This window comes from Eutrema salsugineum, unplaced genomic scaffold, assembly GCF_000478725.1.
Source record: "Eutrema salsugineum unplaced genomic scaffold, Eutsalg1_0 scaffold_6, whole genome shotgun sequence".
Classification (NCBI taxonomy): domain Eukaryota; kingdom Viridiplantae; phylum Streptophyta; class Magnoliopsida; order Brassicales; family Brassicaceae; genus Eutrema; species Eutrema salsugineum.
In genome coordinates, this window is record NW_006256547.1 from 182,980 (window position 1) to 206,065 (window position 23,086).

General features: G+C 38.9%; 7 protein-coding genes and 5 non-coding genes across 13 annotated transcripts; 7 read left to right on the top strand and 5 right to left on the bottom strand.

Moving 5' to 3' along the window:
* Positions 1-8: 8 nt before the first annotated feature.
* LOC18012629 (gamma carbonic anhydrase 3, mitochondrial) lies at positions 9-1,964 on the bottom strand. The gene is made up of 5 exons (XM_006393783.2): positions 1,735-1,964; positions 1,081-1,224; positions 858-983; positions 615-766; positions 9-519 (listed from the first exon to the last, which is right to left on the bottom strand). Exons 1-5 carry the CDS (start codon positions 1,847-1,849, stop codon positions 280-282), a joined length of 777 nt encoding a protein of 258 aa, XP_006393845.1. The 5' UTR covers positions 1,850-1,964; the 3' UTR covers positions 9-279.
* A 301-nt stretch (positions 1,965-2,265) lies between these two features.
* LOC18012630 (pentatricopeptide repeat-containing protein At5g66520) lies at positions 2,266-4,221 on the top strand. The gene has a single exon (XM_006393785.2). The coding sequence runs from the start codon at positions 2,311-2,313 to the stop codon at positions 4,159-4,161; it is 1,851 nt and encodes a 616-aa protein (XP_006393847.1). The 5' UTR covers positions 2,266-2,310; the 3' UTR covers positions 4,162-4,221.
* On the bottom strand, positions 4,000-6,356 carry LOC18012450 (putative glucose-6-phosphate 1-epimerase). The gene is made up of 10 exons (XM_006393784.2): positions 6,144-6,356; positions 5,909-6,010; positions 5,675-5,788; positions 5,538-5,589; positions 5,313-5,450; positions 5,084-5,182; positions 4,836-4,933; positions 4,574-4,681; positions 4,394-4,475; positions 4,000-4,313 (listed from the first exon to the last, which is right to left on the bottom strand). The coding sequence occupies exons 1-10, from the start codon at positions 6,209-6,211 to the stop codon at positions 4,248-4,250; spliced, it is 927 nt and encodes a 308-aa protein (XP_006393846.1). The 5' UTR covers positions 6,212-6,356; the 3' UTR covers positions 4,000-4,247.
* A 70-nt stretch (positions 6,357-6,426) lies between these two features.
* Positions 6,427-6,500, bottom strand: TRNAN-GUU. The gene has a single exon. It is a non-coding gene; the product is annotated as a tRNA-Asn (tRNA).
* A 344-nt stretch (positions 6,501-6,844) lies between these two features.
* On the bottom strand, positions 6,845-9,968 carry LOC18012814 (U3 small nucleolar ribonucleoprotein protein MPP10). 2 transcript variants are annotated; one of them, XM_006393787.2, is made up of 13 exons: positions 9,137-9,968; positions 8,982-9,037; positions 8,758-8,848; positions 8,556-8,666; positions 8,324-8,461; positions 8,182-8,250; positions 8,035-8,076; positions 7,885-7,953; positions 7,690-7,761; positions 7,548-7,601; positions 7,312-7,453; positions 7,155-7,217; positions 6,845-7,067 (listed from the first exon to the last, which is right to left on the bottom strand). In XM_006393787.2, exons 1-13 carry the CDS (start codon positions 9,797-9,799, stop codon positions 7,045-7,047), a joined length of 1,593 nt encoding a protein of 530 aa, XP_006393849.1. In that variant the 5' UTR covers positions 9,800-9,968; the 3' UTR covers positions 6,845-7,044. The 2 variants fall into 2 exon arrangements, with proteins under 2 accessions (XP_006393849.1, XP_024007543.1); XM_024151775.1 differs by having other exon boundaries at positions 6,860-7,061.
* Positions 9,969-10,400: 432 nt separating this feature from the next.
* LOC18012451 (maf-like protein DDB_G0281937) lies at positions 10,401-12,187 on the bottom strand. Its single transcript, XM_006393788.2, has 8 exons — positions 12,022-12,187; positions 11,857-11,928; positions 11,654-11,728; positions 11,398-11,481; positions 11,108-11,269; positions 10,973-11,014; positions 10,807-10,887; positions 10,401-10,687 (listed from the first exon to the last, which is right to left on the bottom strand). Exons 1-8 carry the CDS (start codon positions 12,142-12,144, stop codon positions 10,616-10,618), a joined length of 711 nt encoding a protein of 236 aa, XP_006393850.1. The 5' UTR covers positions 12,145-12,187; the 3' UTR covers positions 10,401-10,615.
* Positions 12,188-16,004: 3,817 nt separating this feature from the next.
* Positions 16,005-18,800, top strand: LOC18012940 (BTB/POZ domain-containing protein At5g66560). The gene is made up of 4 exons (XM_006393789.2): positions 16,005-16,396; positions 16,489-16,558; positions 16,648-17,922; positions 18,012-18,800. Exons 1-4 carry the CDS (start codon positions 16,359-16,361, stop codon positions 18,588-18,590), a joined length of 1,962 nt encoding a protein of 653 aa, XP_006393851.1. The 5' UTR covers positions 16,005-16,358; the 3' UTR covers positions 18,591-18,800.
* A 590-nt stretch (positions 18,801-19,390) lies between these two features.
* Positions 19,391-19,478, top strand: LOC112083791. Its single transcript, XR_002897919.1, has one exon. It is a non-coding gene; the product is annotated as a small nucleolar RNA SNOR75 (small nucleolar RNA).
* A 55-nt stretch (positions 19,479-19,533) lies between these two features.
* Positions 19,534-19,620, top strand: LOC112083790. Its single transcript, XR_002897918.1, has one exon. It is a non-coding gene; the product is annotated as a small nucleolar RNA SNOR75 (small nucleolar RNA).
* A 55-nt stretch (positions 19,621-19,675) lies between these two features.
* On the top strand, positions 19,676-19,747 carry LOC112083775. The gene has a single exon (XR_002897903.1). It is a non-coding gene; the product is annotated as a small nucleolar RNA Z105 (small nucleolar RNA).
* Positions 19,748-20,242: 495 nt separating this feature from the next.
* On the top strand, positions 20,243-20,316 carry TRNAI-AAU. Its single transcript has one exon. It is a non-coding gene; the product is annotated as a tRNA-Ile (tRNA).
* Positions 20,317-20,482: 166 nt separating this feature from the next.
* Positions 20,483-22,186, top strand: LOC18012109 (oxygen-evolving enhancer protein 1-1, chloroplastic). The gene is made up of 3 exons (XM_006393790.2): positions 20,483-20,816; positions 21,217-21,510; positions 21,607-22,186. The coding sequence occupies exons 1-3, from the start codon at positions 20,574-20,576 to the stop codon at positions 22,066-22,068; spliced, it is 999 nt and encodes a 332-aa protein (XP_006393852.1). The 5' UTR covers positions 20,483-20,573; the 3' UTR covers positions 22,069-22,186.
* Positions 22,187-23,086: the final 900 nt, after the last annotated feature.

The following is a 23,086-nucleotide window of genomic DNA, read 5'->3' on the forward strand; positions in this document are numbered from 1 at the left end:
AACCTAAATACGAGAGATGTCTGATCCAACAATTTATTAGACGAAATAAGAAGAAAAGGTTACAACTTTTTTCTTTTAAGTTACAAGAGAACAGAACCCCTCAGAATCTTTTACAGAGAAATGAATGCCTTAAAAGCTGGAAACTTTCCCAGTAAGCGCTGGCCAATCTCTGGACCTTAGCTCAAGAAAATTTTATTGGGGAAGCAGGAAATGAAGTTTTTGTTTTTCTTTCAAATCGAACACAAATAAAGATTCTCAAGGCGGCACAAGTTAAGCGCCTCACGCTGCTTTTGGTACATTCTCAGAGAGAGCGAGATCATTGAGTTGTGAGTCATATTCTGCATCGCGAGAGTTCTTCTTGTGAAGAAGCTTCTTGAAATCAGTCTCGTCCAAGTTCTTTGTGTTTTCTGCGGCGTGAACTTGAGCTAAGTTGGAGTAATCCACAGCTGAACTTGAGAAGAAGGCCCTTTCTTCTTCTGTCACCTTCCTCAGAAATCTAGCTGGATTCCCTCCCCAAACCTGTGTTAAGAGTTTTGAAGCAAAACTGAGACTTACCAGAGCTTAAGCAAACAATAAAGTTGAGGTGGTCAAGATAAGAGTGCATCTATAGGAACCTCGCCGGAGGGAATTCTAGTGTTTTGCCTGACAAGAGCTCCTGAAGCAACCATGGCTTGCTTTTCAACATGAGCTCCATCCAACACGGTTGCACTTGTACCAATATAGGCCTCGTCCTCGACAGTGCAGCCATGTAAAACAGCACTATGACCTGCTCCAAATTTAATTTGCTTTATCCATTACCCTAACTATGAAATTCACTCTTCAGTTTGTGACAGAAAATGTCTTGAGAATTTTTTTACCAATCGTGACATTGTCTCCAATGACAGTAGGTAACACCTTCCCGCTTAAGTTGGACTTAGCAACGTGGACAAGAGAGTTATCCTGGATATTCGTCCCAGCTCCGACAGTGATGCTGTTAGCATCTCCTACAGAGAACCACGATAAGTCGGTATGTTTGAATCAAAAGAACCGTCTTTTCTCTCAAAGAAAGCACATTTGACATCGTCAAGTAGTCGTTGTTACCTCTCAAGACACATCCATACCAAATGGAAGAACCTCGTCCCACATGGACATCACCAGTGATAGAAGCGCTAGGAGCCACGAAAGCCTGCTTATCCACACTAGGGGCTTTGTCAAAAACATTCATCAGCGTGCGGTGCCTCGATACTGGAAACAAGATTTTGAGAAGCAGTTAAAAGGGTTGACATGGGAAAAGTAAACAGAAAGTTTCATTGAACGCAGTAGTACTGCGCGTAGTATCTGGAGAAGCATGGACAATTTGATTTAATCACTCATAATAGGACTGGAAAAGTGAAGAAGATTTCAGCTAGGATAATAGTAATTTGTAAGAGGAGGATAAAAACTATAAGCAATTGAAGAGAATCTCTTTCAGCACTCTATTAAGACATAGTTGGAAAACAGGACATATATGGGGAAGATAGAAACCCAGATATCGTCACTAGCGAAGTTAAGAACCGAGAAACTCTACATTTGATCTTGAGCTCTTAGGTCTCAAAACCAATTATGCATAAACAATCGTCAACATCAGAGAAAACTCGGATCGTGCCAAATCTATAGCATGACTCGATTATAAAGAAATACCAAAACATCCCGAAGACCCGAGGAGAAGGATTTAAAATTGGAACTAAGAAAGACAAGGAAGATCCAAAGACATACGCTGTTCTCGGAAGTGATTTTTCCCTTGGAGACGACAACCGAGCCGATCAAGTGCTTGACCGGTTTCCCGGATCCAGAATCCTACGCTGTAGAGTGCTCTCCCCATAGTTCCCATCGTCTTCTTCTTCTTCCTCCTCACGAGAGTGATGATGATTTGCGTTTATCAATGAAATGAAATCCGAAAAGGGGTTTTTTCTCGCCGGAACTAGAGGAAGAAGAGAAAACGACTGACCCGCTTCGTTGGTTTTGTTTGTGAATCGTGATCTCAAATTCCGGTCGGACCGTTATTAGCCGGTTCGTGTTATTGCGTAATGAATTTGCATACCGGAACAGTAATTTAAAATTCTGGGAGCGTAAAAACATTTGAAATTAACCAACCAATGCTGAAGCGGTGAACTGAAGGAGTGAAATTAGTCGCAAACTGAATATTATCCAAACGTAAACTAACAACAAATCGGGACCGTTCGTTCACCCATCAACGCCAGTCTTTGATCCATTAACGAGACGACAAGAACTGAGAAATAATAACACGATAAGGAAGAAGAAGCTCCTTCCTTGTCTCTCTGTCATACTCAAATGGCGGTAACCTCCTCCTCTTTCGCATTCGAACATAATCTCTCTTGTCTCCAGAAAGGCTCCAAGGAAGTAGAACAACTGAAGCAAATCCACGCTCGGATGCTCAAATCTGGACTGTTGCAGGATCCATATGCAATTACAAAGTTTCTTTCTTTCTGCCTTTCCTCCACTTCTTCGTCTTATTATGCCCTCCATGTTTTTCAAGGTTTCGATCGACCCGATACTTTCTTGTGGAACCTAATGATCAGAGGCTTCTCCTGCTCTGACCAACCCCAGAGGTCTCTTCTTCTCTATTACCGCATGCTCTGCTCTTCCGCTCCTCATAACGCCTACACGTTTCCCTTTCTTCTCAAGGCCTGTTCCAACCTCTCTGCTCTTGAAGAAACAAAGCAAATTCACGCACACGTTACCAAATTTGGCTACGGGGATGATGTTTACGCCGTGAATTCTCTGATTAATTCATACGCTGTCACCGGGAACTTCAACCTAGCTCACCTTCTCTTCGACAGAATCAAAGAACCCGATGTTGTCTCGTGGAACTCGTTGATCAAAGGTTACGCAAAATCTGGGAATATGGACATTGCATTAACGTTATTCAGGAGAATGCCGGAAAAGAAGAACGCTATATCATGGACTACGATGATCTCTGGGTACGTTCAAGCAGGCATGAACAAGGAAGCTCTGCAGCTATTTCATGAAATGCAGAATTCAGATGTTGAGCCTGATAACGTTTCTCTAGCTAACGCTCTCTCAGCTTGTGCTCAGCTCGGGGCGCTCCAGCAAGGCAAATGGATCCACTCCTATGTTAATCAAAGAAGAATCATAATCGATTCTGTTCTGGCTTGTGTTCTTATAGATATGTATGCAAAGTGCGGCGAAATGGAAGAAGCTTTGGCGGTTTTCAAGAATGTGAATAGAAAACCAGTGCAGGTATGGACAGCTTTGATTTCCGGTTATGCGTACCATGGCCATGGGAGAGAAGCAATTAGCAAATTCTTGGATATGCAAAGGATGGGAATCAAGCCTAATGCCATCACTTTCACTGCGGTTCTCACTGCTTGCAGCTATACAGGACTAGTCGAAGAAGGAAAGTCGGTGTTCTACACCATGGAGAGAGAATACAACCTGAAACCGACGATCGAGCATTGTGGCTGCATGGTTGATTTACTCGGTCGAGCTGGATTGCTTGATGAAGCAAAACGTTTCATTCAGAAGATGCCTCTGAAGCCAAACGCTGTTATATGGGGTGCGTTGCTCAAAGCCTGTCAGATTCACAAAAACATTGAGCTGGGAGAGGAAATTGGAGAAGTACTGATTACAATGGATCCATATCATGGTGGGAGATATGTCCATATGGCAAATATTCATGCTATGGGGAAAAAGTGGGACAAAGCAGCGGAAACAAGAAGACTGATGAAGGAACAAGGAGTCGCAAAAGTTCCAGGTTGTAGTACAATAAGCTTGGAAGGGACCACACACGAGTTCTTAGCAGGAGACAGATCGCACGCGGAGATTGAGGAAATTCGAAATAAATGGAGAACCGTAAGAAGGAAGCTTGAGGAAAACGGGTACGTACCAGAGTTAGAAGATACGCTGCTTCATCTAGTTGATGATGAGGAAAGAGAGGCTATTGTGCATCAGCACAGCGAGAAATTGGCTATTACATATGGGTTAATGAAGACCAAACCGGGAACAACGATACGTATAATGAAGAATCTCCGAGTGTGCAAAGACTGTCACAGAGTAACAAAACTCATCTCTAAGATATACAAGAGGGATATCGTTATGAGAGATAGGACAAGGTTCCATCATTTCAGAGATGGGAAATGCAGTTGTGGAGACTACTGGTGAAATTTGAAGGGAAAAAAAAAACACTTTTATTGCTTAAGAAAATGGATCCACTCGACATTACAACAGAAGCTTGAAGTGCATTGTTTTCAAGTGACGCTGAGAAGCTGTGTTGCGGTCCAAGACTGTCCTGGCTCTAGCTTGACATCCCCAAGCTGAGAGTTAACAAAATGACAAGCAAGAGTATTAAGTTTTGTAAAAAGTAAAGACTTAATAGGTGCAAAAACTGATCTACCTTTGCATTTTCCACGCACACAAAGTCTCTGTAACAAGCCTCCATCTGAATATGTGGGTTCCACAAGACAGCATCCGACCAACTGCATTTTCCAAACAACAACTATTACTCATGATGCACAGAACAATTTCTGAAATGGAAGCATAAAGCCACAACAAAAGTGTTTTCGATAAAACGTACTTTGTGTTTTTGATGAATATTTTATCACCCAAGCCATTATCAAACTGCAATTCATTAGGGGCATCAAGATAGACGCAATCTACAAATCCAGGGAAAGTGACTGCATCCCTAGAATGTTTGAAAACATCTGTAGTTAGAGCCATGAAACAAGTGAAAAATCAAAATAAAAAAAAGATCTGTAGTTACCCCAATATGCTTTTGGAAGAAAAAAAAAATTGAATTAAAAAGGAACTTAACGAAGGTAAACAAATAAGGAACCAACCTGTCTTCTTTACCCTCTATAGGGTTTTTAGGATCAGGATCCTTATTGAGAGTTTTACAGCCCTTTAGACCTCTCACAGATGCCCCCGTGACAGATGCCTGAAGAACCCAAAAAGGTTATAAGAAGGAAAAAAGTTTGCCACAATTTGCAAATCATAGTATCAGAACATGGAAGAAGAAAACACTTGAATTCCAAAGATGATTGATCCTAAACTAGAAAATGTAACCTTCGAAGATAAAAATACCTACACGGAAGTAAGTATGCAATGCAGTGGAGAACGAGAATGCTTTATTGTCTGTGTTTGTTATTTTTAGCTCTGTGGAAAGGCAGTCCGCGCCAATAATGACCTAAAGTAACAAAACAAAACAATCTGTTTTTAGAAACAAAAAAAAAGTTAGAATTATAAGGAATGACATATATAAGATTCACACGAGTTCCAATGATAATCAAAGGACGAAATAAAGGCATCACGCAAACCTTGTATAGAGCCTGGAAACCAAAGTCCCACATGGCTCGACTGTATGGACCATCCTTGAGCACAAGAGTTACAGCAGCACTGTCATCTGCATTCTCGGAATCGACAACAGACCAGTCCATGTTTCTTCCAAACCCATGCTAACGATGGTTCAAGACCATGAAATCAATTAAAAAAAAAAAGATTTGATCAATCGAGGAAACACTAGATAAGTAAGTAACAAGTACCTGCTGAATTTCTCCAGGTCCGAATTGTGGGAAACAGTGTGGAATCCCTCCGCTAGTCCAATAACAAGCATTTTGTCAATAAGGAAAAGACATTAGTCTGGTTTAGGGGCAGTAAATTTGGCTAAAATATATGAGACCTTATGGGCTTTATCTTATTGAAGACAGCATCTGGTCTGACGAAAAGAAGATCTTTGCCACCCGCAACTTTCCAAGATGTAATGCAGCCTCCAAAGAGATATATCTCAGCTTCGCTGCATCCAATTTCCAATTGACCCAAAAGAAGAAGAAGAAGAAGATATATATACTACTCAATCTTGTGCAAGAAAATGATGAAAGAAAACAAGAACTGGGGTCTAGACTATCAAGTCAACCTGTTCTGAGGAGAAGTGAGAACGAGTTTAGGCAAATTGCCTTCTCCTTCTGCGACTCTCACTCCAGTAGTTGAAGAGGCCATGGTGGCAGAGTATCTTCTTCTGCAAAAGCCAAGATCGTTTTTTTTTTTTTTGGGTGATGTGGATCGAGAATGGATGGTTAAAAAAAATGTAAGACAAGCGAAATGTCAAGTGCCCAGATAAACACGAAAGCAATTCAGAAGAGGAAAATTACCGGCTAATTCGGAGTTGGTTCGGAGAATTGAAGGTGAGAAATGAGTTAGACAATGAAACCATCGCCATGTATCTCTCCTTCACTCACACTAGCCTCTATCTGAAATTGAATTATATTAGCCAGAAAGAAAAAAAAAAAATCAAGGAGAGACAAAACGATGCGAAGCCGAGGTGGCTCTTCTAATCACGGTTGGGGCCAAAGTTTAACGTTGACCGCCTCTCAGAATCATCGTTTCTGTGTGTACGAATATCCGTTCCGACATTTGTATTTGTTCAGACCAAAACGCTAGAGGGAGGGGTCGAACCTCCGACCTTGTGGTTAACAGCCACACGCTCTAACCAACTGAGCTACTCCAGCTACTTGGCAAGTGCTTCATCAACAATAATTTTATTAGGAAATCAAAAGACAAGTTGGTCTTGCACTGGAGCAACGTGAGGAACTGAGGATGACGTTTTTTTTTTTTTTTTTCAATGATTATCACAGCCGATGGGATAATGTCTTCTCTGCAGCGCAGATTAATGTTTTTGATTAATCCTATTCAAAATAACAAAAGTAGTTATTAAACTCAAAATTGTGAATTCATAGATGTGATTATTGTTTTTAATATTGATCTGTAATAATTACTTTGTGACGCTAGTAGGTCAATGTGTAATTTATGATTTGTGACGTTAGTAGGTCAATATGTAATTTATGAAGTCTCTCCCTAAAACAGCATAATATAACAATTATAACTCAAATTTGTAGAATACAAGTTTCATGGCCGGCAAATTGTCAAATCACCGGTCCAGGGTCCTAACAAAATCTCGAATTTTTCATTAAACCCGTAACAGGTTTAAAATATCATACATCCAAAACTGTTGTTTCTCCAATCTTGAAGTAGTATGTAACTCTATCTCTCTCTTCACCGTTCTTCACTGACTGTAACTTTGAAAGAGTAAGCAACGGTCAACAATTGATGCTTTTGAAATATTTCTCAAACAACTAAAGTCATGTAAGAGCGCGGCTAAATACCGGTTTTAGGGTTCTCGGTAGTAGTATCCCGGGCCTTCTTCACAGGTTGGTTTGCAGATTCAGCTGTTTCACAAGTGAAAAGGAAAATAACTTTGAGAATGAACATGATGCAACCATATTCACTGAAGTATAATCTCTTTGTTATTCACTTTCGTACCTTTAAACTTCCTCTTCTTCTTAGCTCTCCTTCTCTTTCTCTCATCCTGAGTAAGTTCAGACTCATCCTTAATATTGCCTTTCCCGGAAAATATTTCCTCTGGAGCAAGCATCGCTGCATCTGAGACTGCCACAGGCGCAACCTACACAGTACACATAGACGAACTTTCTGAGTACAAGTGTGCTCTGATCTCAAACAAACAAACAAAAACGGATCAAAGAAAACAACAGAATTACCTCTTCCATTGCTATGGCTGGGACGTTTGTCTGTATAGACATTTCTTCTATTACCTGAAAGTTTTGGGCCAAAAAAACAGTTTCAACTATGTCTAAAACAGTTGAGGTGATCATCATTTTAGGATCCGAACAAAAAACATACCGGTTTGGGTGTGAAGTGGAAGTGGGAGAGAGCATCCAACTTCAGGCATAGTTTCTTGAACAGAACGCTTGCCTGATTTAATATTCATAAGAAAGAGTGTGATATAGAGACTGAAATATGGAAGGGGGAGAATCGACAGGAAGACAAAAAAAAATCTCCCAGAAAAAAAAATAAAGTAACAAATCAAGTTGGTACCTCTTTCTTTAGTTCATCAGAGAAAGTTGCTGGAGCAAAAGCTGGATTAGCCTTCTGAACGTATTCATCCTGCAAAACAAACACATTTGTAAGTTTGGTTCTCGCTCAAAAACGCAAAAAAAAAAATCAAATATTGTAGATCATACAGACCTCGTAAACTGCGGCAAGACCTTTCTTGCTTTTATTATCGTCCTGCATATTTCCAAAAGTAAAACAAACCGATTATACTGTTACTCATTAACTGTTAAATCAGAGCAAAAGAATCGGTTAAAAGTAATAGGTCTTCATAAAACTCACCAACTCCTTGACTTCTCTTTTAGAATTAGTGGGCAGACTAGGTGCTCGTTGAACATCATCAAAACGAGCCTAAGAAGACACAAGATCAGTTATGAGAATCAAGGGGAGGCTTTTGTTACAAATTACATCAAGAAATAGTTACCTCAATGATTCTGCTCTTGATCAAATCCTCAAGTGAGGCTGTGACCTCTTCTGTGATTACCGGAGCAGGCCTGGCATTGTGCTCAAAATCTAAATCAACTTCTAGAGCACTATTCGTTGGCCTCTTTGTCGCAGTTATCTTTTAACAGGGCAAATCATACATAAATTTAGCTACAGAATAGCAGCATTACTTTATAAAAGTTAAATTGTGTGGGGAGAACATGTCTGGGTACCTCTCCTTGCATTGTCCAGTGTTTTGGATCTAAGTTAGCTTTCTCCATCTGTTCAATCTTGGATTGAAGCTTTAGTTGTTCTTTCTCATGTGTAGAGAGTTTTTCAATGCCCTGAAGGAAGAGGAATTAGTCAGAACTACAGATAAGAAATGAAGTCGCCATATATCACAATGCTTAAGAATAAGTAAAGCCGATATAGTACGTGGTTTCCGTTTCCAGCATCCTCATCTTCAATTACATCTTTCAACGTCATTTTTGTCTCACTCTTTTTACCGCCAAAGAAATCTGCATACCTAGTTATCATTGATAAAAGAAAAAATCTTAGAAAACAAATCCGCTCCCTATCCAATGAAGAAACATTGCCTAATCTCGTTTGTTCATTCTCTGATTAGCTCATTCGCTGTATAAAGAGCAGAGAAACCATACCTTGCTTTTCCCAATTTTTCTGCCTCTTCGTTGTCATCATCAGCAAAAGCACCAAACTAGAAGATAAGAACAATTAAAATCATTCGATAAAATAACTAAGATATTTGTAAACACGCACTCCACTCTATCATCCGGAACACTGTTTATGTGCTTACCTCCTCATCTTCTTCTTCATCCTCATCATCTTCATCTTTTTCCTCATCATCGCTCAAATTTTGTTTCTTTCCCTTTGACACGCCCTTCTTGTTTTTGCGGTCTGTCCCATACTCTTCTGCTTCACCCTCCTCCAAAAACTCCTCCAAATCTTTAATCTTAAAGAACTTATCCTCGATTCCGTCATTGACTTCCTCTTCCTCTTTCTCTTCTGCTTCTTCCTTTTGCTCTTCCTCTTCCTCTTCGCTTTCTTCCTCTTCCTCTTCGCTTTCGTTAGCTTCTAGGTCATCATCATCATCATCTGAGTCAAAACCACCCATATCCATTCCATCGAGATCATCCCCATTAGAAACCTTGAGGGCCAAATTCCCAAGGTTACGAATCTCTTCAGGGTTTTTAGCAAATCGCTTTACTTCCTGCCGCAAACTTGACAACAACGGTTGAGACTGCATATCTAGTTGCTGCCAAATCTGCTCCGCGTCAAACCCATCAACGAGGAGCTCATCAAAAGGAGATTTAGGGTTGAACGGCTTCAGTTTCGTGAAGAGATACTGCAATGCAACACGAACCACCTCAGAAATCGGACTCGGCGCAAGAAAAACTGGCGGCTCGGTTGTTTTAAGCTCCTTAAGGGCTTCCAAGCCCGACTCCCTTATTGTGGCCATAGTTTAAGCGGTCAAACGTATCAAATCGTTGCTTCTTCAGATTTATTTTCCCAAGCAAGGGCCGAATCTGAAGGTGTGCAAGCAATACTCCCGAAATTAGGGTTTCTACGAAACAATAGGGTTTATCGATGGAGGTGATGGAGGAACACGGCGACCGCGATTAAGAGAAATCTCCAAAAAAAAAACCTGAGCACGCTATAGTAATAAAGGTTCCGCATAAACTCTCACTTAGCCAGAGAGTTTTAATTGGGCCGATATTTGGGCCTTCAAGCAAAAATTCCCAACTTAAAATGCATTAATCAAATATAACTGATGGAAAAGAAAGAATTGGATATTTGTTTGTGTACAGTGAAAAGTTAACAGATTAAATGGGCCTTGTGAACAAAATCCTTGTGTATTTTTTGTGCATCATCTTTCCTTACCAAAAGAAACGTACAAAGTAACAAACCGTAGATAAATCTGGTGTCAGATATTAATACACCTTGAGGGATTAATACGAAATAGTTCATTGAAGAAAAATTAATACTCGGGAGCGCAAATTCACACTAACAAAGGTCAAGAGTAAAAAGATTTTGACAAAACAACGGCCAAGTTACGAGAGGGCTAAAGCATAATATATTCGACAGAAATAAGTTCATTAAATCGCACAATTCAAAATCCGAAAATATAATCAGTACTTCCTCGAATTATGAGACCGTAAGTCTACATTTTACCCACTTACAAATAAATGATTGACTAGAGAATAAATCCTTATAATCTCGAGAGAATTTCAATCTAAGCCTTGGTACAGAGTCATAAGGGATTAAGGGGCTCAAGTTATAACACATCGCTGATGAATTTTTCTGTGAGTTCTTTAGGAAGTCCCATGACTGTATCAGTTCCTCCCACCTAACGAAATTACAACGAAAACGTTTTCAGTGGTGTTGTCATATAATTGAACATCAAAATCTAAGTAATATGATGAAACTGAACAAATCAAACGGAATAATAACTGAGAAGGTGCTAACCACAGTATCGATAAAGGGTGAAATAAGGGGATGTTCCAGCGTTAAACCTCCAGCAACTTTGAAAGTTATTGCATCATCAATCTGAAAGATTGAAACTTATATGTTAGATTTTTCTAAACAAACTTATAAGTTGATGAGACTGACAAAGTAGGAAGAATTGTTTTACAAGGTCGTCGATGACTTTTGCTGGTATCTCATGGAAATAAACCTGCGTCAAAACCGCACTCACATCACCCACAAATTGTTCAAGAAACATATAATCGAAAAAAAGAGAGTAGTGTATGTTAATGTTAATGTGTACCTCTGCTTTGTCCCATCCTCCTCTTCGAACTCCAGTCTTCAAGTTGCTTACAATAACAGATCCCACAACGCCTCCGTGTGACCCAGAATAGCCTTTGATAAATTGGCGAGCTTCTTCCTTGCTGGTTGGCTTTTCTCTGATGACACCTTTGTACACAACAACCTAAGACACTCTCACCCACCACATCACCATTATTTTTACATCAGCTAAAGATTAACATCCCAGATTCTAATCCAAAACTTGAAAATCACAAAAACTACAGTAATTGAGTGGTAGGTTATTAAGCATACAGTGTCTGCAGTAATCAGTATGGTTGGTTGAGGATCCTCCGCAAACTGGCTTTGACCTCCCAGTTTCGATATAATCTCATCTGCCTAGAAAAAAAAAAACAAAATTTAATTTTTCCAGAAAGAGAACCAATTTTCCCAAAACCAGCAAGTACAATTACGAATCCAAAGAGTGAGCAAGCAATTTTGGAGACATGAGGCAAATTTGCAAATCGATTAAACAGAATCAAAAACCCTAAATCAGATTAGAAAAGATTACCTTGGCTTCAGCGATAGCCACAACCAAATCTTCAGGCTTCTCTCTCCGAATAGCTTTCTCATCAATGTCTGCTGTCTTCAACCCATCCATTTTCCAGTACATTTGAGATTCCACGCGATTCATTAATAAAACAAATTTCAACACTGGAAATTACTTGAATTTTCTCATACTCAAATCTAAAACAAAACAGATAAATGGCATACCACGATAGTGAAATCATATCCCATTTCAGCCAGAATCCGCTTTCTCGCCATGGATTGAGAACCCAGAATCAGCTTCGTGTTAAAGAATATTTTGCAATCTCGTCAGCATAACTTTTTATTCATTCAACAACAAATTGAGCTATACGAGAAAGCAGAGAGACATACCTTGAATCCTCTCTCCATCGCCTTCGTCGCCATCCTCGTGTTGTGCTCTAAGCGGAAGAGTGAACAAGGAAAAATAACGAAAAATATAAATACAAATAGAGTGACGAAAGAATTTTTGACCATCTCCAAATTATTTCTTCGACTCTCCTATATTCTAATAAAGTATACTTTCATATTTGCAACTCTAGTATAATATATATAGTTCAACGTTGTTTTAACTAATTAATTTCTTACCATTTTCTCTTTATCGCTAACTGTCAACTGTAATTTCGATTTATTCAATTTGCGAATTACATCCACTTATTCTAAACAATTCAATAAACAATTGTAATGTTATCTAAAGGGAATCAAATATTTATTACATTATTTCGTTTGTAGATAATATTATCAAGTCATTAGTTTTGTTGTTTTAACTTTAATTAATTTTGTTTATCTTTTTTTTTTCAGTTTGATCGTTTAATCTTTAAGGAAGCTTCCTGAGTGTTCTTTAAGTCATGTAAATCGTGAGCGAAATAATGCAGCAGATATTCTAGCAAAGAGATCATCTCTCTCGAATGAAGCTTTCATTTCTTTTTCAATACCACCACGGTGGTTACTAAACTATTTGTATTATTCTTATACAATTTAATAATATAAAATAGCCATTAAAGAAAAAATCTTTAACTTTGTCGTGGACTGTATCTTTTCTATTTAATATTATGTTATTATTGTATATCAAATATTATAAAAACTAATTTCTATTCCATCATTTGTTCAAATGTGTTTTTATTAAAAAAAAACTAACTTCACATAACATTTTTACAACGTGGAGAGATACTGTGAATCGATTTTTGGAATTAAAAACAAAAATCAAAAAATATATAATGTGAATTTATTACAAAGTTTTTAATCCACCCTGTGGTTGGAAAAATAAGCAGAAGTGGAATGTGGAATGAAGAGAGATAGCTTAGCATTTCTGGCCTTTCAAATATTATTACAACCTTAAAAAAAAAAAAAAAACCCCGAATTATCCAATTTAACAATAAAAAGAAAGAAAAAAACCTGATTATCCAATTAGGCAAGAGAAAGATGTCACGTGAATTTAACATTTGTTCAAACAACAGAGGCCGCTTTGTGAACTCTCAAAAATATATTGACACTATTTTTGGCATACTCATGTAATTGATAAAGTAAGCTTAGGTGGTCTCTTTTAATGAGTTACAGGGATGAAAGGTGGTCTCTTTTAATGAGTTACAGGAATGAACTATTGCTGTGTACAGAGTCGGCCGCATATTTTTTGCATTGGCCCCAAGCTATAGAGCAAAAAATGGGCTGTTTTGCATAATTTTTTTGGACTGTTTTGTTTTCAAAAATTTTTATGTAAAAATAAAGGCTGCAAGCATGAGCTTGGTTTGTTTGGGCTCAAAGCCGGTTCTGGCTTTGTATAGCGTTTCGCTTGTTCACTAGGATACACTGTCACTGTTTTTGCTTCTCGTTTTATCCATTCAAAGTTTCTGCATGATCATAGAAATTAAGGAATTATCCATCTCTAGCTAGTTATATTTTAGGTTTTACAGATTGTTTTGGGATTAGTGTTTTGTGTTTGTCTGTTGTCATATATAATCAGGAAGTTTAAACGCATGCAAGTGACATTTCAACTTGTTGTGGAAGGTTAAATATAAAGATAATTTTCACGTAAAGCTTAACATTCTTCAAACTAGCTCGTCTAAAAACTATATGTGATTTCTTAACACAACTCATTTTACGCTACAAGGCGTAAAAATAAATCGAGCGATAATGATGTTACGCAGCAATATAGTAATCAGTAAACAAAAAAAGCAATAGTAAGTGAAACGACGGTGAATAAAACGTCAAAGACGAAGCTAAATAACTAGGTCCGTAACCGTAGCGATAGCCCTTACACTACTGCTACACTGTCGTCGCTTAAATCTGACGGTCCCGATATACATCGTCCCCATTGAAGATACTCAGAGAGCTCGGATCTGGAATCGGGATCGTCGGAATCGCTGCCGCTGTCACGAGCATCTCGATTAACCTTTCCTTAAAACGCCGCATTTGATTTCTCTTACATGACTATCCTCAAATATTTTATTTTTCTTGTCAAAATTTTCCATAAATATTTGTCATGTCTTATGAAATTATGGATCCATGGAGGAAATTATAAGCACTTTAAGGCTACGCGGAGCCTACGTAGAGTCCAAAGAAAGATTCAAGAAAGCAGCCTCTAAAGAAGGGAAACTCTCGCGTCCATGGGTTTTAGATCATGTCATTAACTTTTGCCTCTTTTGGAGTTTTTTTTTTTTTTGTCACTGCTTCTTTTGGAGGATATGGTCAAAAGTTTCGTTGACCGTCTATTTCATACTATTTACCAAATGGGCTTTTGATTAAATGAGACCAATTAAACATGCTCGCACAAAAGGAAAACTGATACAGTAGTTGTATAATTGATATCCGGTTTTCCACATAGATGACAAAGGCAAAACAGTTGTAAAGATCAACGTATATGTGAACTTATGTTTTAATGGTGTGAAACTGGATGGGCGAGGCGACGTGAGGTGAATGTGAAACCATTATTTCGTCTTCGTAACTTTATAAGGCAACGTCCATCAAGGAACTCAAGGAAGAAGAAAAAACAATGAGTGACCTTTTTACTTTTTTTTTTGTGTGCGCAAAATCTACTCTTACTAGATGATGTCAAAGAAACTACATCGCGGAGCGGATATCCGGGATTTTGGAGATATCCGTGATCCGCTCCGCTCCGGCCGGATAATCATTTTTCTGATCCGTATCCGCTCCGTAATTATTTGGATATCCGTTTTCTGGATATCCGCAAAAAATCTGAATATTTGCCGGATATCCGATCCGGCCAAAAAAATATTTAAATAATAATATATTTAAAATAAAAAATAAAAAATTTCAAAATTTAATTTAAAATGACAATATTTTCTTTAAAAAAAAAGTTTCTTAACTTATTAAGTTTTAATATTTATAATAATCAAATTTATAAAAAAAACTCACAAAAATTATATTTATATATAATAATTATACACTTTATATGAATTATTATCTATCTATATATATATATTTATATCGGAGCGGAGCGGATATCCGTCTTAATTTTTTTTAGTATTTGTGATTTGCTCCGTTTTTAACGGATATTAAATTTTAGTATTTGCTTTGCTCCATAAAATTACGGATATTCGGATTTTTCGGATCGAATCGAGACGAATAACGGATCGAAGCAAATATAACAGATATTTTGCCCAGCCCTACCATGAATACACCAAATGTTGGTAAAACCGTACTAAAGCATTTTTTGTCCATGTTTTGATTTTTTTTTTTTTAAGTAAAAAGATGATACCATGCAGTTACCTAATACGTATATTTTGAGTGAACGACCAAAAAAAATACGATAAACCTAAGTAAGAAACTTGTACAAGTCTAAGAGTATAAGTGAAACATATATACTAGTCTTATAGAGCATTAATATTACGAATGTAGTCATGTAGATGTTTGTATCAATGAATTCAAACACGAGTACTGTAATTTTGTTCCCACATTCAAAATTTCAAAAGGTCGATTTATTATTATTAATTTTTGTTTGTTTGGTGGTTTAAAACTGTGGATGAAGAATGCATTGAAAGCTGCACATACTTTTTCTTTTTCCTTTTGCATTTGTAAATATCGCAATATTTTTTTCTCAATTTAAAATATATTCTCATATTCCAAAACACAATAAATTTCTTCCTTGCATTCCACATGGGCTTCCTAAACGTCAAATTTCGCAATTTCAGAATTAGGTGAGACATTATTATCATATTAATAATATAAACAAATAGAGTATCTAAATATATGTCTGCCACTTAAATTGTTTAACTAAACCACTTTCGTCCTTGGCTCTTTTCTATCTAAAATCAGTTAATGCAATACTGCATTTCAAAGAGGCGAAAAAAACACCCACTGGAAAGCAAAAAACATGGAATTGTTTATAAATTGATTAGTTTAAATGATTAACAAATGAGTGGGATTTTTGCTTCTCCCAAAGCGTAATTTCTCTGAAAATTGTGTCGTGTTGAGAGTAGTTGAGATTCTTGCTGTTCTCCAAACAAAAGATTGATTTTATAAGAATTAAAGGGGTAAAAAAAGAAAGATGGATCAAAAACGAGATCCCCTTTTTCGAAATCCGAATAACTATTTTCAATCTGTCTCTTTCTCATGATTTAGGATTCCAATTCCTTCCTTTTTCCTCGCTCTCTTTTGCTCTCCATATTCTCTTTAGAAAGAGATTGGTTTTGGTTTCTTCTGTGAGTGATTTTTTCTTCACAGTGTTGTCTACAATGGCATCAGAGAAATCTAGCTCCAAGGGCCAAGCATGGTGAAGAGAGCTACCACTGATTTTAGTTGTAATACTAAAGATTTTTTGGTGCTGAAGTGCCTGAGAAATTTCTCGTTTTTTTATGTATACAGGTTTTGTACGACTGGATTACCTAGCGACATTGAAATCGAAGTTGATGATATGACATTTCATCTCCATAAGGTGTTCATGAACGCCTGAGATCTTTTGTCTTTAATTTTCTGAGAACTTTTTTATTTGTTTTATCATCTCACAGATTTTTGTTCCTCCAGTTTCCTCTGATGTCAAAGAGCAGGAAACTTCACAGGTTGATTACAGAGCAAGAGACGAGATCATTTTCTACTGTAGAGGAGAGCGATAGGAAGGGGAAAGGCCATGAGATCGAGGAGGACGACGAAGAAGAAGAAGAAGAAGACAAGCATGAGGAGGTTGAAGAAAATGGTTATCCTCGCATAAAACTTGAGGATTTTCCCGGGAGTTGTGAGAGCTTCGAGATGGTGGCAAAGTTCTGCTACTGCGTCAAGATCGACCTCTCAGCTTCCACTGCAGTTCCTCTTCGATGCGCGGCGGAGCATCTCGAAATGACGGAAGAGTATTCACCGGATAACCTAATTTTAAAGACGGAGAGGTTTCTCTCGCATTTCGTCTACAAGAGCTTGAGAGAATCCATCAAGGCTCTGAAAGCTTGCGAGTCAGTCTCGCCTTTACCCGAATCGCTTGGTATAACGGATCAGTGCATCGAATCTATCGTCTCAAGAGCTTCCTCAGCCGATCCTTCACTGTTCGGTTGGCCGGTAAACGACGGCGGCGGCGGCGGCGCCACTGATCTGCCGCGAAGAAAGAAACCGGGTAGGGATTATTCGAATACGGAGCTCTGGTTCGAAGATCTGGCGCAGCTAAGCCTTCCGATCTTCAGAACTGTGATCCTGTCAATGAGATCGGGAGATCTGAGCCCAGATGTCATAGAGAGCTGTTTGATTTGTTACGCTAAGATGCACATTCCCGGAATATTGCGATCTAACCGGAAACCGCCATCGTCATCGTCAACTGCAGCTTCGGAGAGTGAACAGAGAGAATTACTGGAGACGATAACTTCTAATCTTCCATTAGAAAAGAGCTCCATCTCCGCAACCACGAGATTCCTCTTCGGCTTATTGCGAACGGCCATCATCCTCAACGCGTCCGAGACTTGCCGCGATCTGTTGGAGAGAAAGATTGGGTCGCAGCTAGAGCGAGCCACGCTCGACGATTTGCTCGTCCCTAGCTACTCATACCTCAACGAGACCTTATACGATGTCGATCTGGTGGAGAGAATCCTCAGCCACTTTCTCGACTCCTTGGAACAATCCGACACCGCCCTTGTCGAAGCTGACGGACGATCTCCGTCCCTGATGCTAGTCGGGAAGTTGATCGACGGATTCCTCGCGGAAATCGCATCGGACGCAAATCTCAAATCGGATAAATTCTACAATCTAGCCATCTCACTCCCCGATCAAGCTCGACTCTACGATGACGGACTTTACAGAGCAGTCGACGTATATCTCAAGGTGATCTACAGATCTAGATTTTCAAGGAGATTCCGAGAACTGGGTATGATTTTGTTTTTGAATGTTTTTTCCTTTCCTCTTGACTCTAGGCGCATCCATGGATATCGGAAGCAGAGAGGGAGAAGATATGCGGCGTGATGGATTGTCAGAAACTTACGCTCGAAGCTTGCACACACGCCGCACAGAACGAGCGACTTCCACTACGAGCCGTCGTGCAAGTCCTCTTCTTCGAGCAGTTACAGCTTCGGCATGCGATCGCCGGTACGTTACTAGCGGCTCAATCGCCGTCTCCGTCTCCGGGACCGTCAGCAACAACGGCAAGAATGAATCTAACGATAACGGAAACAGCAACGGGAGAGGACGGCGATGAAACGAGGGGACAAGGACAGGTGGACGCTGGGAAATGGAAGAAGACAGTGAGAGAGAATCAGGTGCTTCGCTTGGACATGGATACGATGAGGACGCGCGTTCACCGTTTAGAGAGAGAGTGCTCCAACATGAAAAAAGTGATCGCCAAGATCGATAAAGAAGGTTCACCGGCGGCAACGACGACGACCGATCGGCCGAGGAGTTGGTCAATAACGAAAAAATTCGGATGCAAATTCAAGACGCAGGTCTGCGATTCGCACGAGGCAACCATGGTTGATCATAGATCGCGACGGGCTTGAATGGTTTTCGGTTGATCTCTTAGTACAGAATCAAGAAACATCTGTCTATTATTATGATTCTTGGATTTTTAGTAATCCTTCAAAATTTGTTGCCATGTTTGTACTTGTACACAAGTGTGAAACGTTTTGACTTTTGAGTTTTCCTTTTGTTGTAAAACCGAATAAAACGTATTCGGGTTAGTGTATATCCACAACTGACGTAAGGCCCTATAGCCCATTGCTAATTTGCTATATTCGTTTTCCTATAGTTACGGTTGAAATTTGCCTTATGTGTATCCAAATCCAACCATGACACGTCAAAGTTAAACCATCACAAACTGGGCCGTTTTCTTTACTATCCCGAACTGGGCCGTAACAATTCTAAGGCTGGGATAGTCGGTGAAAGTCTGGAGTTATTTCATTTTGTCTGGCTCCCGTTTCACGTATATACTAGTCAAGAATGTGCGCCGTTTTTACGTTAGGAAGGGGAACGAAACTACTAGCTGTCAGAACCAATACTAAGACTTGGTGACGATTTTTTAGCGAGTGGACAACCTAAAACCAGAAGCCCTAACTCTATTATCGTATTGCTATATATATTAACCGGCTACCGTCTCATATAAACACTGAGTACTATCTGGGATACGAATCAAACCATGGAATCTGCAAATTTCCTCCTATTTTCCGTAAATATATCTCGTACTCGTCCTTCCATCCGTTTTTTATTTCGTAAAAGTTTTGATTAGCTTCTATTCTGTGCAAGAAATCTTTCGATCGGCATATTACCAATCGGTTTTTTAGTCTTTTGTGAAAGGAAAAGTTCTCAGTGATGAATAACCAAATAGATGACGAGTCCGATCAATCCATTCATAAAATCATGGGGACAATCGAGGCATTTGTCTGAGAGGATGAATTTTGTTTTTCTTTAATAATTTAGAGATTTTTACGAACGAATAGAAGGGTTTCTCAGTGATGAACAACCAATAGATGACGAGTCCGATCAATCCATTCTTTAAATCGTGGGGACAATCGAGGCATTTGTCTGAGAGAAATACTCTTTATTCAGCTTTTAAAGTTTTTCACTAAATTTTTGAATAAAAAGAAGAAAGGCATGATGAGGATTGTTTATTGTCATCTGATACCATCTTGATGAATCAAAACCTCCATACTCATTCTGAGTGCCTACTGTTTTTTTCTTAATTTATGCTCCTTAGTCGTCTATAGGCATAAACGACTGTATTAGACCATTTGTTAGTAGTCAGTAATTCTGATTCGCCTAATGAAGACAACATATACTCTGAATCAAACCTAAGGGTTTTAGGCAAAACGAAATGAGCTCCTTCCTAGCTTTACCGAATCCCAATTCCATAACCCATAACCTATGGATCTGACAACAACAACAGCACTTATCTTGCTTAATCTTAAATAATAACTAGTAAAATTTTGAAGATTTGATAATTGGTACAACACATCTGTCTCCACTCGTAAAACATTCGTTATCAAATCTTAAAGAAAACATACAAAATTATCTCTTATCTCCATTCATGAATAGCATTTGGTAAAGAAGATGGAGAACTTTGGTCGCTTGTAAGTTGTAACCATTTCAGTGGAAAGCCTATTAACAAAATATAAACTCGTACAAATCTAGTTTACATTTGAATTACAACAACATTGGCCCATTAGCTCAGTTGGTTAGAGCGTCGTGCTAATAACGCGAAGGTCGCAGGTTCGAAACCTGCATGGGCCATTTTTCTCAATACATTTTTGTCTTCTACATGTCAGCAGCATCACAGACTGAGACAGTATCCATATCTCCACTTAAGATTTCGACACGTGGCAACAAGAGAAACCAGTCACTCCGATTCCCACAAAACAAACCAATTAAAATCCTCGCCTTATCCCAATCTTATCTCTCTGTTTCGATTATTACTCTTTTAGTCTTTACTTTGCTCTGCTTTGGATCAGAAAAATCTCTAAACCCATCCGAGAGACTTTTTTGTGGCCATGGCAGCCTCTCTCCAATCCGCCGCCACATTCCTCCAATCGGCAAAGATCGCCACCGCTCCTTCTCGCGGCGGTTCTCACCTCCGGTCTACTCAGACCGTCGGCAAATCTTTTGGGCTAGAAACTTCTTCTGCTCGCCTCACTTGCTCCTTCCAATCTGACTTCAAGGACTTGGCCGGAAAATGCTCCGACGCTGTCAAAATCGCCGGATTCGCCCTCGCCACCTCTGCTCTCGTCGTCTCGGTAACTTTCTTTTATCACCTACTCCTCTTCTCTCACAGATTCAAGAGAAGAATCGAAAACAGTGAAGAAAAGAAGAGTTGTGTAATGTGTGTGTGTGTGTGTGTGTGATAACATAGTTCCGACTTTGAATTTAAATTAAACCGAAACACACATAACAGAACATCTAAACCAATAATTTTTAGATTAGCCTAATAGAATGCGTAAACCAATATTCCTATTCTTGTTTTTAGATATGTGTAGATCCAATCGATAAAAAATATTCATAGTTGTAATCTTCATTAGTCCCAAATTTGTAAATGCTCTCACACACCGATTTTGATGTTATATGATTTTACAAATTAGAAATCATATAGGGATCAACTTGTTGAATTAAAGTTGTTTCTTTCTCTTGTAATGGAAGGGAGCAAGTGCAGAGGGAGCTCCAAAGAGACTGACTTACGACGAGATACAGAGTAAAACATACATGGAAGTGAAGGGAACTGGAACGGCCAACCAGTGCCCAACTATTGACGGTGGCTCTGAGATATTCTCGTTCAAGCCCGGAAAGTACGCCGGCAAGAAGTTCTGCTTCGAGCCTACTTCCTTCACCGTCAAGGCTGATAGTGTTAGCAAGAACGCACCTCCTGAGTTCCAGAACACCAAACTCATGACCCGTCTCACTTACACCCTTGACGAGATCGAAGGCCCCTTCGAGGTTTGATTTGCTTCCACAGCAAGAAACTGCCTGCTTTGTGTTAGGGTTTAGGGTTTGTGATTGATCGAGTCTTTTTTTTTTGTTGGTTTCGAGCAGGTTTCTTCAGATGGAAGCGTCCAATTCAAGGAAGAAGATGGTATCGACTACGCTGCAGTCACTGTCCAGCTCCCTGGAGGCGAGCGTGTGCCATTCCTTTTCACAGTTAAACAGCTTGACGCCTCTGGCAAACCAGACAACTTCACCGGAAAATTTTTAGTCCCGTCATACCGTGGCTCGTCCTTCTTGGACCCAAAGGGTCGTGGTGGATCCACAGGGTATGACAACGCCGTGGCGTTGCCAGCTGGAGGCAGAGGAGACGAAGAGGAGCTTGTAAAGGAGAACGTGAAGAACACGGCAGCTTCGGTAGGAGAGATCACTCTGAAAGTGACCAAGAGCAAACCGGAGACAGGAGAAGTTATCGGAGTGTTCGAGAGCCTTCAGCCTTCGGATACTGACTTGGGTGCTAAGGTACCAAAGGATGTCAAGATCCAAGGGGTGTGGTATGGTCAACTTGAGTGATCGTGTTATTATATTAAACAATTTTATGTTGATTGTATTTGCTGATAATGAGAACATCTTTTGATGCTTTAATTTCTTCGCTTTTTCTCTCTTATAAAAAAATTGCACATTCCCTAAATCTTGAATTTTTTTTTTTAAAAATATAGATATATGTCCGTCATGCAAAAATTGTCTGTCGCTAAGAAAAAGGAGGATACCAACCATAATCTTATGGTCTATTGACGAGAGAAAGAGCATAAACTGTCACTTGTGCAGCTGATGATGAGTTCTTGTTAACCTCATAAACTACACACTCAACTATGATTTATCCGAACTAAATCCGAACCGGCTTTTTTGCAAATACATTGGTGATTTTGTTTTCTAACCGAATTTATTCCAATGCGAACCAAGCCAAAAATATCATAAAATAAAATAACCTAAAATTAGGATCAATTTATACTCTGGAGTATTGAATTGCGCTTTTAAAGTTTTAAACTTTTGGTACTTCACATGATAATAAATCGAAAATTAAACCAGTGTTCAAACGCACATCCCCAACCCCTAATTGTTGGTTAATGAAGATTAAGACTGTTAAAAAAATCATCTGTGATCTCTAGAAAGAAAGAAGTAGCCGTTGTCTTCTTTAAAAAAAAAATATATACCAATATATTGGGATTTGTGAGAAACAAAAGATTAAACCAAACTTCTACGCAATTTTCTACGGTCGCACACGAATATACTGGATCCGTACGTGATACATTATATAATGTTTGGGCCTTAAACCATGCTTATCAAGTGATCAGCCCCAAACATGATGGGCTTTGTCGGTATTCCCCAAATATGTATAACCACCGCACAATTCTTTTCTGTTTCGTCTTTGGTAAAACTCGTCGAATTAAGAATTTCAGTTATATTAAACCCATTACTGATCAAAAGCAGTTTTAGTTTTCTTGAACTCGAGTTGACTTGATACAATGTTGTTTTTGGGAGAGACTCATTTACAAAAGTTCTTAAATAACTAGATCCTTTTTACCATCAG

Coding starts and splice junctions, on each gene's coding strand:
- LOC18012450 (XM_006393784.2), bottom strand. CDS start 6,211: ATGGCGATGGTTTCATTGTCTAACTCATTTCTCACCTTCAATTCTCCG. Junction 5,789..5,908: donor CTCACTTCTCCTCAGAACAG/GTTGACTTGATA, acceptor AATTGGATGCAG/CGAAGCTGAGATATATCTCT. Junction 4,476..4,573: donor ATATTCATCAAAAACACAAA/GTACGTTTTATC, acceptor TGGAAAATGCAG/TTGGTCGGATGCTGTCTTGT.
- LOC18012109 (XM_006393790.2), top strand. CDS start 20,574: ATGGCAGCCTCTCTCCAATCCGCCGCCACATTCCTCCAATCGGCAAAG. Junction 20,817..21,216: donor CCTCTGCTCTCGTCGTCTCG/GTAACTTTCTTT, acceptor TTGTAATGGAAG/GGAGCAAGTGCAGAGGGAGC. Junction 21,511..21,606: donor AGATCGAAGGCCCCTTCGAG/GTTTGATTTGCT, acceptor GGTTTCGAGCAG/GTTTCTTCAGATGGAAGCGT.
- LOC18012940 (XM_006393789.2), top strand. CDS start 16,359: ATGGCATCAGAGAAATCTAGCTCCAAGGGCCAAGCATG. Junction 16,559..16,647: donor TGACATTTCATCTCCATAAG/GTGTTCATGAAC, acceptor TTGTTCCTCCAG/TTTCCTCTGATGTCAAAGAG. Junction 17,923..18,011: donor CAGTCGACGTATATCTCAAG/GTGATCTACAGA, acceptor TCTTGACTCTAG/GCGCATCCATGGATATCGGA.
- LOC18012814 (XM_006393787.2), bottom strand. CDS start 9,799: ATGGCCACAATAAGGGAGTCGGGCTTGGAAGCCCTTAAGGAGCTTAAA. Junction 8,077..8,181: donor AAAGAGAAGTCAAGGAGTTG/GTGAGTTTTATG, acceptor GGAAATATGCAG/GACGATAATAAAAGCAAGAA. Junction 7,954..8,034: donor GTCTTGCCGCAGTTTACGAG/GTCTGTATGATC, acceptor TTTGTTTTGCAG/GATGAATACGTTCAGAAGGC.
- LOC18012630 (XM_006393785.2), top strand. CDS start 2,311: ATGGCGGTAACCTCCTCCTCTTTCGCATTCGAACATAATCTCTCTTGT.
- LOC18012451 (XM_006393788.2), bottom strand. CDS start 12,144: ATGGTCAAAAATTCTTTCGTCACTCTATTTGTATTTATATTTTTCGTT. Junction 11,929..12,021: donor CGATGGAGAGAGGATTCAAG/GTATGTCTCTCT, acceptor TTTAACACGAAG/CTGATTCTGGGTTCTCAATC. Junction 11,015..11,107: donor GAGGATGGGACAAAGCAGAG/GTACACATTAAC, acceptor GTTTTGACGCAG/GTTTATTTCCATGAGATACC.
- LOC18012629 (XM_006393783.2), bottom strand. CDS start 1,849: ATGGGAACTATGGGGAGAGCACTCTACAGCGTAGGATTCTGGATCCGG. Junction 1,225..1,734: donor AAATCACTTCCGAGAACAGC/GTATGTCTTTGG, acceptor TCTTGTTTCCAG/TATCGAGGCACCGCACGCTG. Junction 767..857: donor TGGAGACAATGTCACGATTG/GTAAAAAAATTC, acceptor AATTTGGAGCAG/GTCATAGTGCTGTTTTACAT.